Here is a 14,255-nt window from a genome sequence, read left to right as displayed (position 1 = left end):
TTATATAGAAAGCCGACCTATTCTAACACTTTACTTCATTATAACAGCTTTCATCCAATACATCAAAAAAGGGCCTTAGTAAAAGGGCAAGCAGTACGTCTTGCAAGAATGGTATCAGACTGGGATGATTTTCTTCATGAAATTCAGATATTAGAAGACATGCTTTTACATAGGAACTATCCGTACGATTTTTGACATCCTTTACTACAAGAAGTGGTTAAAAAGAAGCAGAGAGGTATTTTATCACCTCTACTGGGGAAAGGTACTTCATTCGATATGGCTAACAAAGAGAATGATAAAGAACATAACACTAGTTTTTCTGTTACAGGTGTCTTTAGTTATAATAAAAAATGTAAAAATATTTGTGAAATCTTGCAACAAAATTGGAATATATTTAATATTGATTCTGAATTTAATGAGCTGATGGGTTTTAATCCTAAGATAGTTTAAGGATTTGTGTTTCAAAAACATGTTGGAGAAGAATACTAGAGGGTGTTTGGAGATAGGAAAAATGTCAAAATGTGTTTTTTGTTTGCAATGTAAATACATTTTAGAAGGGACTAGTGTCTCAATACCTAATTATGGAATTTTTTTCTATAAACAGAAGTTTTCCTGCAGTACAAGAGGTGTGGTGTACCTTACCTTGTGTAACTTTTGTAAAAGTTTCTATACAGGTAAAACTATTAATGCATTAAGAACAAGAATATATCAGCATTACTAGGATATTAAAAAGAAGGATGCAAAAAACGCCCTTGCCTCACATATCTTGGAAAATTAAGGGCATTATTTTAGTTTTACCATTTTGGAACAGGTGTTTTTGAATGACAGAGGGGGTCCTAAAAATGATTTTTTAGAATTATTAGAGTTGAGGTGGCAATTGAGAACTAATGCCACCCAACAACCAGGGCTAAATAAGAATGTATCAATTGGTTCTATTCTTAGGTTAAAAGCTGATGGCTTCATGTAGTTGTTTGTTTTTTATTTAAATGTATGTTAGAAATGTGTATATGTATATAGAAATGTGTATATGTATATATACATATATATATATATATATATATATATATATATATATATATATATATTTATATTTTATAGTTTAGATAGGATTTTATGAAGTTTTAAGCCATTCTATGTTTTATCAAATGTATTATCTATATTTATATGTATTTATTTACTAATTTTGATAATATTCCTTTAAGTAGGAAGGATAGGCATAATTGTTGTTTAACTAACTAGTGCATGATGGGATATATTTATATATATATATATATATATATATATATATATATATATATATATATATATATATAGATATACACACACATATAAATTTTGTTGAGTCAGTTGTCTTGTTTGTTTTTCTACTAGATATTCTGATGAAGTTTTGTAATATGCTAAACGAAAGCGCTCAATAAACATCTTTTGTGGATTTTCTGTCCTGCTGGGGTTTATTTTTACTAGATCCATATTATATTTTACACACACACACACACACACACACACACATATATATATATATATATATATATATATATATATATATATATATATATATATGTGTGTGTATGCAGTGTGTGTGTATATATATATATATATATATATATATATATATATATCTATGTATCTGTATGTATATATATATATATATATATATATATATATATATATATATGTGTGTGTGTGTGTGTCTGAGTGTGTGTGTGTATGTATACATATATATATGTGTGTGCATATAAATATACATATATATATATATATATATATATATATATATATATATATATATATATGTATATATATATATATATATATATGGGAGAGAGAGAGAGAGAGACACACATATACATACATACAAAAAAGCACCGGAATTAATACCCTTCTAGTCTGCCAATATACAAAAATATAACACACACTGCACACAGACACACTAATGTACATACATGGATTTGTTCTGCAACTATATGCATGTATTCATACTTACAAATGTCTTTGCATGCAAAACTGCAATTTATATTTGTACTCTACTCCAAGACAATATAATATTGAGGGAAACAGAGCAAGGATAAATATTACCAAAATATGTTAAGAGCTACTCTGGAACTTTTCCTTTCACCAAAAAGGAGACTTACATGTATGTAAGCATTCAGTAATGGTTGTAGCGTCAATGAAGTAGCCAGCGCATAGGTAACAGACAATATGTTCATTCAAGTCTTTGATTTTAACCTTTACTTCTTCCTGCAAAATGGAAAGGGTAGAATAGAATCAATGATCGGCAAATGTACAAATTGTTAAAAACATGTCTAAATTAGACAAAAGCAAAAATATGCTGCAGTAGATATTTACAAAATGGAGAGAAGAAATTTTGAAAGAAGGGCAAGAAAAGTACTTGACTCAAAATGGAACATTACAATGTCAATAAGGTCAAATCAGCCTACCAAGTGGCTACTATTTATTTTTTAATCAAATGTGTAAACTGCAATATCGACACCAAAATAGTGCCAAGCAGTGCATCCACTCTAACACCCGTGATCTGCATACCACTAGCAACCTAGATGCTGAAGGACAAGCTGTAGGGGGTGAAGTCAGCAGCCAAATACAAGCACACCTTTTACTGGGGGAGGCATAAAGTGAGGGACCTGCTACCACTGAACCAGCCTGTGGAAAAGCTAGGGGGCACTGCAGACAGGACAATATTAAATGGATTTAGTAAAATGCAGTGGCTTTCTCCATACACCACAAATGTGTTATAGAGCATACTGCTAGGGGAAAAAAGGATGCTGTTTCACGTGTAGAACAGGATGTTAATGGAATCTCATCACTTTGATGCAAACAGAGATGCCTTATACACATCTACTAATTTCATTTTTTCCCCTTAACCTGTTGACTTCAATACACAGTTAAGCAAATAACTGAACTTTCACATTTCCTAACAAACTCTGTGGCACTTGCATGACATACAGCCACTGATTCAAAGTTTCACTAGTGTAAAACAGTCGTGTTTGCCCCAGTGACCTCAGAGCTTTGTTCCTAAGTAAAAGGACAATTTCTCAGCTTTTTCCTATAAGCAGCACACACTAACAAACGCAGGTCAATTTTGTTTGGAAATGAGCATATTAAGGACATGAGAATTTTTTTTATTACTGCCATAACTTTTCTCCTATACACACAGTATGTCTAGAAAAATCAGTGTATTTAGCAAACCATGTATCACAACTGTCTTACAAAACCTTTATTTATGTATTACAAACTTCATAAAGATTTTTTTTCTTTCTTGTATACAGTTCAGCACAACTGCTACAGAACTTCAGTTATGTTTCATTTTATAGGACATTGGATCATTTCATACTACACCATCCTCTTTATTAGAATATATTTCTATCCTAAAGGATAAGCGTTGCATTATAGCCTAAGAAATGCTGACACTTTGCAACATGTGTATGCATAAAGGCGAATACTATCTTGAGTTTTCCTTCATGTGAAATCCTGTTACTATGCTTATATTAATAGGCAAACACAATACAGCCCTGTGTTGTACGTTATGCATCAATCTAAATGGTACATCGGCTGACCTACTCCTCATAGCAAATAAGATACTATACTTCTACTTTGCCAGCTGGTCCTATTGCAAAAACATATATTTTCAATACTTGGGTAAAGTTTCAAATGAGAGTCTATGATGTTCTATTAAAAGATTACTATAATCCTATGTAGAACACTGCAGACTCGGCACAAAAGGTTATAATGAACTGCCTTGTCATGTGCAATCAGTTCACATTCCCAAATTACTGAAACCTTTGACAGTGCATCTTGTAGTTCAGCTACAGTGGTAATTACCTGTAATGACATTGGCAAGTTTATTTCTACGCCTATAGGGCACAACTCAAGGTAACAAAAGTAAGTACTACACTTTAAACAAAGACATCAATCATTTATAAAAGGAAGACAATTTATATTCCACCACATAACTACTGCAGTCAAGCAACTTCTAAACATAGGCCACTGCAAAACAATTCAAACCATTGACCACCAAATTAAATGACGGAGTGAGGCAAATTTAATAATTACTCAATTATCCTCAATATTTGTCAACTAATAGCACAGAAAGTACAGTTTTGTACCTACCATAAATGTAGATGTCCGAACTGGATAGCATCTGCAGTCATAACAACTGGGTTGTCCTGTCGTCAGGCAGCCCTTCAGTCGGCCGGATTCCAAAGTCCGGGTCCGGCCTCGGCTGATGTCGCACTTCACCCGACGTCATCTCTGTTGGTCTTCGGGTATAAAGGCATCAGCCGACGCCATTTTCCTCAGTGTTTCTTGCCCCAGATGCCAGTAGCCCTCTTGAAGGCTAAAATTTTGGATAGATGCCAATGTTTCCAAAAAGATAGAGGTAAACACAAACATAAGCATGTATGTACATATATACAAACAAATACACCATAAAGACTCCCCACCAGCTAGCTATTAGGAGGGTAAACACCCTAGGAGTACCACAGAGGGAAGGAGGGAGGGTAATCCTGACTGCAGATGCTATCCAGTTCGACATCTACATTTATGGTACGTACAAAACTGTACTATGTCCTTCATGGATGCATCTGCAGTCATAACAACTGGGTAGAATACCATAGCCAACTAGCGGAGGAGGATAAAGGTAAATTATGGTGTGTTTAGGATCCCTTGCAGTACAGCAGTGGCAAACCCTGCTCGGGATCTGGAATATAGAGGCAAATTGTAATGCTAGGCAAATGTATGCACGGAGGTCCAAGTAGCCGCCTCAATAATGTCTTTGGTTGCCACTCCTCGTAAGAAGGCTGTGGTAGTGGCTGTTGCCCTTGTAGAATGAGGTCTTATGTTCTGTGGAATTGGTTTTCCATGGAAGGAGTAACAGAATCGTATGCAATTTCCTATCCATTTGGAGATTGTCTGTTTGGAAATAGCTTTTCCTTCCCTTCCTGTTGCATAAGCTACGAAAAGTTGGTCAGTCTTTCTGCTATTTTTGTTCTGTCCAAGTAGTAGCGTAGCTGTCTATGTACATCCAAGGTATGCAGTATTCTTTCCCTCTGTTTTGTGGGTTGGGAAAGAAGGTAGGTAGGTGGATTGCCTGGTTTAAAGACACTCTGGATACCACCTTAGGCATAAATGTAGGATTAGTCCTCATGGACACTCTATCTTGGTGGAAGATTAGGAAGGGTTGCACCGCCATTAAGGCCTGTAGTTCTGAAACCCTCCTTGCTGAAGTAATTGCCAGTAGGAAAGCAGTTTTCCATGACAGGTGTTGTAGGTCTGCTGTTGCTGCTGGTTCAAAGGGTGATAGTGTCAACTTTTCTAGCACAAAGTTTAAGTCCCAAGCTGGTAATGGTGGCTTCCTTGGAGGTTTTACATTCCTGATTCCTCTGAGAAACTGCCTGAGCAAAGGGTGCGAAAAAACAGGTGGATCAAAGCTGTATTCTGCTGAAATAGCTGATGCATGTATCTTGATGGAGGAGTAGGACAGGCCTGAATGAAGAAGTTCGGCCAGGTACTCCAGAATGTTAGGCATATCTATGTTTGACACATCTTTTCCTCTTTCAGTACTCCAAATGGCAAACCTTTTCCATTTTCCAGCATAGTTCCTTCTTGTTGAAGGTCTGCGTGCTTCAAGAATAATGTCTTTAACTCTTTGGGAAAGCTCTGTGTTAGCTGCTGCTATGTGATGTTCCATGCAGTCAGTTGTAACGTTTTTAGGTTTGGATGTATGATGCTGTAGTTGTTCTGAGTTAACATCAAAGGCATCAGGGGAATTGGCCACATATTGTTCCGAGACATGCTCCTCAGTAGTGGGTACCAGTGTTGTCTTGGCCAGTTTGGAGCTATCAGGATTATCCTTGGACATTCTTCCTTGATTTTTAGTAGTACTTTGTGTATCAAGGGAAGAGGTGGGAATGCATATGCTGTTAGGCCTTTCCAGCTGAAGGAGAGCGAATCCACTTTCCATGCTAGTGGGTGGAATGTCCTTGTGCAGAATTTTTTGAGCTGGTGATTGAGAGGCGATGCGAATAGATCTATCTGAGGCATTCCCCATTTCTTTGAGATGGTTTTGAAGATGTCCAGGTGCAGCTTCCATTCGTGGGCATCCGAAGTGGTTCTGCTTAGTATGTCTGCTAGAGTATTTTCTTTTCCCGGAACAAATATTGCCTGTAACTGGATGTTGTAGCTGAGTGCCAGGGTCCATAGCTCCAAAGTCATTCTGCATAGGGGGTATGAATGAGTGCCTCCCTGTTTGTTGATGTACCACATGACTGTGGTGTTGTCTGTCCTTATCATCAACTGGCCCTCTTTGAGAAATGGTTTGAACTTTTGGATTGCCAGTTTTACTGCCAGCATTTCTTTTAGGTTGATGTGCAGGTGAAGTTGATCCTGTGTCCAGAGTCCTTGCACGCATTTGTCCAGCATGTGGGCCCCCATCCTAGGTCTGAAGCGTCTGTTGTGATGGTCTGGCTTGCTTGACATCTGCGAAAGGGTAGGCCTGGGTTTGACTGGCATGCCTGAGCCCACCATAGGAGCTCCTGTTTTAAGCATGGAATTAGTGGGATTTCTGTTTCCAGGCTGTGTCTGTGTTGGGACCATAAATTCTTTAGGTACCACTGTAGTTTTCTCATATGTAGTCTGGCAAATGGGACCAAGATTATGCATGATGCCATGAAGCCCAAGGCCTGGAGTACTTTCCTTGCTGTTATCTTGTTTAGTTTTGTTAGTGCCAAGAAGTAAAGAGGGAGTTCTTTTTATTTTTCTGTAGTTAGGAATGCCATTTGTTTCACTGTGTCCAATTCCGCGCCCAAGAAGGTCCGGTATCAGCCTTGACTTTTGTAAATTGACTGTGTATCCCAGTGCTTGTAGCAAGTAAATGACCCTTTGTAAATCTGTTGTCAGCTTGCTTTTGTTGTCCCCTTGTAGTAAGCAGTCGTCCAGGTATGGGTAAATTTGAATTCCCTGTAGTCTGCAATGGGCGATTACTGATGCCAGGCATTTTGTGAATACTCTGGGCGCAGTAGATAAGCCAAAGGGCAATGCTGAGAATTGATAGTGCTCTGATCCTGCAAGAAATCTGAGGTATCTTCTGCAGATTGGTCGAATGGGGACGTGCAGGTATACCTCCTTGAGATCTAGAGTTACCAGCCAACACTCCTTGCCCAGCATGGGAAGAAGTTGCTGTAAGGTCAGCATCTTGAATTTTGGGACAATGATGTATGTATTTAAGGTGGACAGGTCGAGAATTGGTCTCCAACTTTTTCCTTTCTTGGAACTAGGAATAGTCTGGAGTAGAACCCCTTTCCTTGCTCTGCTGTTGGCACTCTTTCCACAGCTCTCATGTTTGCTAACTCCATTATCTGTTGTAGAGCCTCTGTTTTTTGATTTGGAGGTAGATTTGGCATTCCTCTTTTGACTGGTAAAGTGTGGAAGTGGAACCGGTAGCCTTGATCTATGGTTTGTAGAATCCACTTGTCTTTTGTTATGTAGTGCCAGTTCTTTGAAAATAAGGTTAACTTTCCGCCTAAAGGAGCTGCTATTTGTTCCCTGGTAGGCGGATTTAGGGTTAAGTCACTGTGGTTGTGTTGATGTAGTGGCAGAGGTTGTGTCTGTGCCTCTGTTGTTACCTTGCCACTGTCGTCCTCTGTAGGCACCTCCTCTAGATTGGTTTCTGCCTCTGGAACGTCTGTTCCTGCCCCTTTGAGATCTTGTGGAGTCAGGAAAGGACCAATTTTGGCAGGCCAGTTCCTGCTAAACCTTGGGGTTGTACCTGCAAGAAATCTTTAACCGTTTGGACAGATTTTGCCTTTTCTTCCATTTTCTTCATAACCTGCTGGGCAGGTGTACCAAACAAACTTGTCTTATCCATAGGAGCATCTAGCAACTTAGCTTTAACATGATCCGGTAAAGCTTGCTCTTTTAGCCATGCATGCCTTCTTATCACTGTGCCAGTCATGGCTGATCTAAATGAAGCCTCCAGTGCATCATAGCCACATTTTAAGGAATGGTTACTAACCTGTTGTATGTTATTTACCATTTCTAATACATATTTCTTATCAAGAGATTCATCAGTGGTTAGCTTTTTAGTTAATTGATCAAGCATAAACTCTTGGTATTGTATCATGTGAAACTGACAGTTTAAAGCTCTAGCTGAGAGAGTAGCTGAAGTGTAGACCTTTTACCCCATCTGTCTAATGACCTTGCTTCCCTTTCAGAAGGAATAGGGTTTTAGCTATGGTCGCTACTGCCTTGGCACCCTGGGATATAGTTTCGGCGTCTGCACGTGGCGCCTTGTAAAGGCGGTGATGCCTATCTGGCACCCTGTAAAATCTGTCTGGTTTGGCAGGGGCTGGGGTAAAGAATCTGGAGGAGCAAACATCATTGAAAGCATCATCCACCACAGAGAGAACAGGAGGTATAGCTAAGGGCCTGTGCTGTGGAAGGTGCAGAAAGGTCCTAAGTCTTTTTCTGGAGTCTGAAAAATCCTGTTGCTGCCATTGGAACTGCTCTCGCATGGCATGTAAGGTTTCTCCAAAGGAGAATTCTTCTGGTGGGGAAGCAGCTGGAATGGAAACTTCAGCATCAGAATCTTCAAAATTGGAGAAAGGAGCCTCTGGCTGGTCAGTTATGTCTGATTCATCAGCAGAATCATCAGAGGACACTGGCTCAGGGGGCTCTGCCCTAGGTCTCTTCTCTGGGGGCTGAGAGGCCCTGTCTGGGTGAGGTTGAGATCCTCTGATTAATGAAATTAAATCTTCTGCCAAAGTAAGCATTTGAGAACTAGAAGAGGGCCTGGTAGTGGGGGGTTTAACAGGCACTGTTTTAGTAGTCTTGGCTGCTTTAGCCCTGGCGAAGGCCTTAATGGACATGGCTGCTGGAGGCCTAGCTGCACCACGTGCTGGGGTAGAGACATCCAAGGGAATGGTGTCTGATAAATCAGTGGCAACCACCGTAGTGGATAAAATTTCTGAGGCCGATTCAAGAGTGGTAGCAGGGGCCTCAGTTGTAGAGATAGATTCAGCTGTACTTTGAGCAGTTTTCTCGGTTTCGATCGAAACCGAGACACTCGCGGCTAGCTTAACCGTGGTTTCGGCCGAAACCGCGGACCGCGAGTGTCGGTCTTGATCCTTGCGTTTTGGCAGATTGGTAAGTCGGAGGATCCGCTGGCATAATGTACGCAAAATCAGAACCGAAAAACTGTTCTGCAAACTCCGACCGACGCCTAAGCGTTCGTCGGTTGAAAGAAGCACAGGCCGAACAGGCTGCTACGTCGTGGGCTGGGCCTAAACAAGGCAGGCAATGAGAGTGGAAATCTTTATGAGGTATTTGTTTCCCACAGGTTAAACAATTATTAACTTTTTCTGACATCGGCTGAGGCAAGAAAGGTTCCCCAACGGGGTACTTAGCTTTAGAAGTCTTCGAAGTAGTATTCGGTAGAAGTAATCTCTGGATCCGACCGACCGGCACTTGCGAACAGCTTCTGCTTCGGGCGCCACGCGGCAAGAAAGACTGAGGAAAATGGCGTCGGCTGATGCCTTTATACCCGAAGACCAACAGAGATGACGTCGGGTGAAGTGCGACATCAGCCGAGACCGGACCCGGACTTTGGAATCCGGCCGACTGAAGGGCTGCCTGACGACAGGACAACCCAGTTGTTATGACTGCAGATGCATCCATGAAGGACATGTACACATATATTCTACTATGGCAATGCTTTGGAAGATGAGCTTACTTCTACACCATTCTTGGACTGAAGTACAGACTATAGAAATGTATCTGCTACAGTAAAACCTCCCAAAGTTTAGCACGTTCACTCACAGTAAGACACTGACCGGTTCGACTCTCAGCTAGAGCGTCTTCTGCGTGGAGACATTCGAGAATGGGCGTACCTTCGTTGAAGGTTGTGCGTTAGGGCTGGCAACTCAGCACGTAAAAATCAACTGCCAATCATTAGCAGACCAGAGTTCCGCTGTGGCGACCCCTAACCAGGAAAAGCCGAAAGACACAACAACATGTACACAAAAATATCTACTAATTCTCAGAAAATTAAGAGCATTGTTATAGCGATAATGCAATGGTACTTTTTAAGCTAAAGATGGTCAAATTCAAGCCAAATGTAACACAGTATCAGGTAAACAGAAAAATGTCATAACAAAATTTCCAGTACTATGTTGCTAATTAACAAAAAACAAAAAGTATTTGGTGAACTACTAAACTTACTTACTCTAGCTGCCTATAACAGTTTGAGTGAAACATTAAACAATGGTACAGATGCACTGGATGCTCGTTGTGTTAATAATCACCAATAAGGTTGATTCCTAGTTGAAAGGAGAAAACTGCTCTTGTGGAAGACCATGTGCTAACTGTCAAGTGGGAGAGTGACAACTGCACGGAATGCAAGAAGGTTCCGGGTTCGATACCCTGGCAATAGTCAATGTTTATTTTCATATTCAGTTAAATTAATATTAGGTTACTCATTTCTACTCCAATGACACAAAAGTACTTCCTAAGCCCTAATGAAGACATTATGGAACCAAAACAAAGGCAAGGCACACATCAACAATGACTTCCCTGTAGAATTACACAAAGCCTTTCCCCATTTTTTTCTTTTTTAATTTAACCTACTCCTCTGTTAGCCGGATAAGTGAACTAGTTGGTCAACTGACAAAGTGCATTTTAAATGAGACCCGTTACTCTAGTATGTAAACTGTTTTGTTTGTGACTTATCATAGAATAAATTTATATACAATTACTTTACTAATTTTGTCATCTTTGACACAAGAATAAAGATAATTTGACTAAGTTGTAGTCTGGTCATCTAAGACCATACATTTCATCCACAACATGGGTCAAAAGGGCAAAAGTAAATGCAATACAAATGGATAATTTACAGTAGCCAATTAACCACTTTTTTTTTTGGTGGGGGGGGGTAGATGACAGCAATCACTGCACCCAGAGAAAACTAATGCAAATACAGGCAGACAACTCCCCAAAGACAGTGATCATAAGTCATGACTTAACTCCTGCAGCTGCAGGATAGACACCTTAATGAGAGTCAACCATGCTACTCAAAATACAGAACATATATTACCAATAGAATAAAACTGAGATAAAACATACTGCCACTACCTTGAAAGTCAGCTGTAAGAGTCATGCTAAAACGTACAATAATCTTTATGCGCATGTTATCCAAAACACTCAAATTCTGTTTTCCTTTTGGCATGCCATCAGCAGACATTTATCCCCTCTAACAAAATAAAGGGTAATACAAAAACAATATTCTTACCTCAGCAGATTATCTCAGTTTAAAACTTCCAACAGTAAAACTTAAAAATCATGCCACTAAAAAAAAAAAAATTTAATCATTTGAATTTTATCACATTTACCGGAGTTATAATAGAAGTCAAAGTTCTTGGAATGTTTTGGAAAAGTTATACAAGGGAACTTCCAAACTCAAAGATGAACCTATGAATTTTAAATGTTTGAAGCAGGTTGCTGACTGTACTTCTTTGAATACTAAAGTAAACTTTAGCTGAAAGTAAAATCCTCAACTGAAAAAAAAAAAAAAAATAGCGACTGTACAGGCATGTGGAATTGGGCCTCAACACCATCAGTTTTCCTCATGCAGGCAGCTGGGCTTATTACTGCAGAAAGTGAATTTACGCAAGTCGCACAAATAGATGGAGCATGTACTTTATTGCAATGGTCAACTAACTTCAAAAGGCTCCAAGACTTTCAATGGTGAACTAGCTTGTCATTGAACGTGGTTTCGGGATTCCATGACTCCTATGTGGAGCGAGGAATCCAAGAACACCAGAAAAAAAAAGTTATGTATTCACCATAACGTTCCATCTGAGTAGTTGTACTTTATTTTTCTTCAACCTGTGGGTATTCGGATCCAAATCAGATCTGAGACTGCCACATCACCAGCATCTGATCAGAGCTCCAAGCTCTTCCCCTTACCCATAATGCCCCTCTGTCTCCCTCCTTCCTCAGATCGAGTTTGCTGCATCAGAAAACATAAGCCAGACCCAAAAGGACCTTACCACTAAAGGCTCCCACAAATCGAAGCCAAGCGTTACCAGGAGAGCCATCAGCGTGCACCTCTCCCATATACCCGGATAGGACAATAGTGATAAGGTCAGGGGGAAGGGGGGGGGTGGTTGAAGACAAATAAAGTACAACTACTCAGATGGAACGTTATGTTTAGTACATAACTTCTTTAGCTGAAGTAGTTTACTTCATTACTTCATTTGGTCTTCAACCTGTGGGACAGAGTCCCCAGCTACCAACATCTGTGTGGCCCTCATAAAAGGATATTTCGGAGCGCTGCGGAGCCAAAAGATGCCCTACTCCTGGATACAATGTCCAATTTGTAATGGGATATGAAGGTATGAGATGAGGACCAAGCAGCTGCAGAACAAATGTCATCCAGTGACACTCCAGACCAGAAGGCCGCTGAAGTTGCCATAGACCTAGTGGAATGGGCTTTAATCTGACCCAGAAGAGAAATACCTTTATCAGAATAAGCCCAGAAGATACACTGGGAAATCCAGCGAGCAATGGTGACTTTAGAAACAGGTTTGCCTAAAAACGATTTGGAAGAGGACACAAACAGTTGGTCTGACTTACAGAAGGGTTTTGTTCTGTGTAAATAAAAAGTACAGTTGTGTACCGATCATAAATGTAGATGTTCGAGTGTATTCACTGCTGCAGTCATTACACTTGGGTTATCCTGCTGGCAGGCGACCCGTAGTCGGCCCGAGTTCCAAAGTCTTGATCCGGCGTCGGTTGCTGTCGCCTCTTCCCTGACGTCAGTGCGCCAGGGGTATAAAAGTTGCAACCAATGTCATTTTCTTCAGTTTTTCTTGCCCCAGATGTCAGGTGTCCCCAGATATGAAGGCTGTAAAGATAAAAATATGCCAAACAACCCTGCATATATCACTAAAAACATTTTCTTCTTCTAAAAGCAAATGCACCACATAGGTTGCATAGAGTTGAGAAGTACAGAACAGTCCCAGCAAAGAGGGGGATGGTGGGTGGGTAACCAGGACTGCAACAGTGAATACACTCTAACATCTACATTTATGGTAGGTACAAAACTGTACTATATTCATCGTGTTTCACTGTTGCAGCCATTACACTTTGGTAGAATCCCAAAGCTTAGGCAGGGTGGCTGGGTCTAGATTGGATTAGACGAGGCTAACAAGCCCTGCAGAACTGCAGTGGCAAAGCCTGCAAAGAGGGGGATGGTGGGTAACGAGGACTGCAACAGTGAATACACTCGAACATCTACATTTATGGTAAGTACACAACTGTACTATGTTCATCGTGTTGCACTGTTGCAGTCATTACACTTGGATAGAATCCCAAAGCTTAGGCAGGGTGGCTGGGTCTAGATTGGATTAGGCGAAGCTAACAAACCCTACAGAACTGCAGTGGCAAAGCCTGCTCTGGATTTGGAGTAGAGAGGTAGGTGGTAGTGCTTGGTAAAAGTGTGCACCGAGCTCCAGGTTGCAGCTTCTAATATGTCTTTGGTTGGTACCCCTCTGAGGAAAGCTGCTGAAGTGGCTGCTGCTCTGGTAGAATGAGGCCTAATGCCCTTAGGCACAAATTTGCCATGTTGTGCATAACAGAAGTGCATGCAGTGTCCTACCCATTTGGAGATGGTCTGCTTTGTAATAGGTTTTCCTTGTGATCCTGCAGCATATGCTACAAACAGTTGCTCAGTTTTTCTGAAAGCTTTTGTTTTGTCCAAGTAAAATCATAGCTGCTTGTGAATATCCAAAGAGTGCAGAAGTCCTTCCCCCTTTTTCTGGGGATTTGGGTAGAAAGTAGACAAATGAATAGTTTGGTTTAAGGCCACATTGGAGACCACGTTTGGCATGAATGTTGGGTTCGTCCTTAGAGAAACCCTGTCCTGGTGAAAAATGAGGAAAGGTTCCACAGCCATCAATGCCTGTAGCCCTGAAACTCTTCTGGCTGAACTTATTGCTAGGAGCAGAGCAGTTTTCCATGACAAGAATTTTAGAACAGCTGTGCTGGCAGGTTCAAAAGGAGGCAAGTGTTATTTTTTTTAAAACAAAATTGAGGTCCCAAACAGGTACTGGTGCTCTCCTAGGGGGGTCTTATATTCTTTGCCCCTCGAGGTACTGTCGTAGTAGAGGATGTGAAAAAATAGGAGGATCCGTATTGTAATGAGCTGAAATGGCAGAGGCGTGGATTTTAATAGAAGAAAAAGATAG

General features: G+C 40.4%; 1 protein-coding gene across 2 annotated transcripts in view; it reads right to left on the bottom strand.

The window, feature by feature from the left end:
* The window catches only part of PCGF1 (polycomb group ring finger 1), a 1,514,627-nt gene that overhangs the window by 1,296,229 nt on the left and 204,143 nt on the right, over positions 1 to 14,255 (bottom strand). For both annotated transcript variants that reach the window (XM_044064289.1, XM_044064290.1), the window contains exon 2: positions 2,133 to 2,238. In XM_044064289.1, the coding sequence (XP_043920224.1) occupies positions 2,133 to 2,238 (106 nt within the window). The remainder of the gene's footprint in view (positions 1 to 2,132; positions 2,239 to 14,255) is intronic.

This window comes from Protopterus annectens, chromosome 2.part2 (assembly GCF_019279795.1).
Source record: "Protopterus annectens isolate FY-2018-M chromosome 2.part2, PAN1.0, whole genome shotgun sequence".
NCBI lineage: Eukaryota > Metazoa > Chordata > Ceratodontiformes > Protopteridae > Protopterus > Protopterus annectens.
Note: the sequence above shows the minus strand (reverse complement) of the source record. Positions and strands in the feature narration are given on the sequence as shown.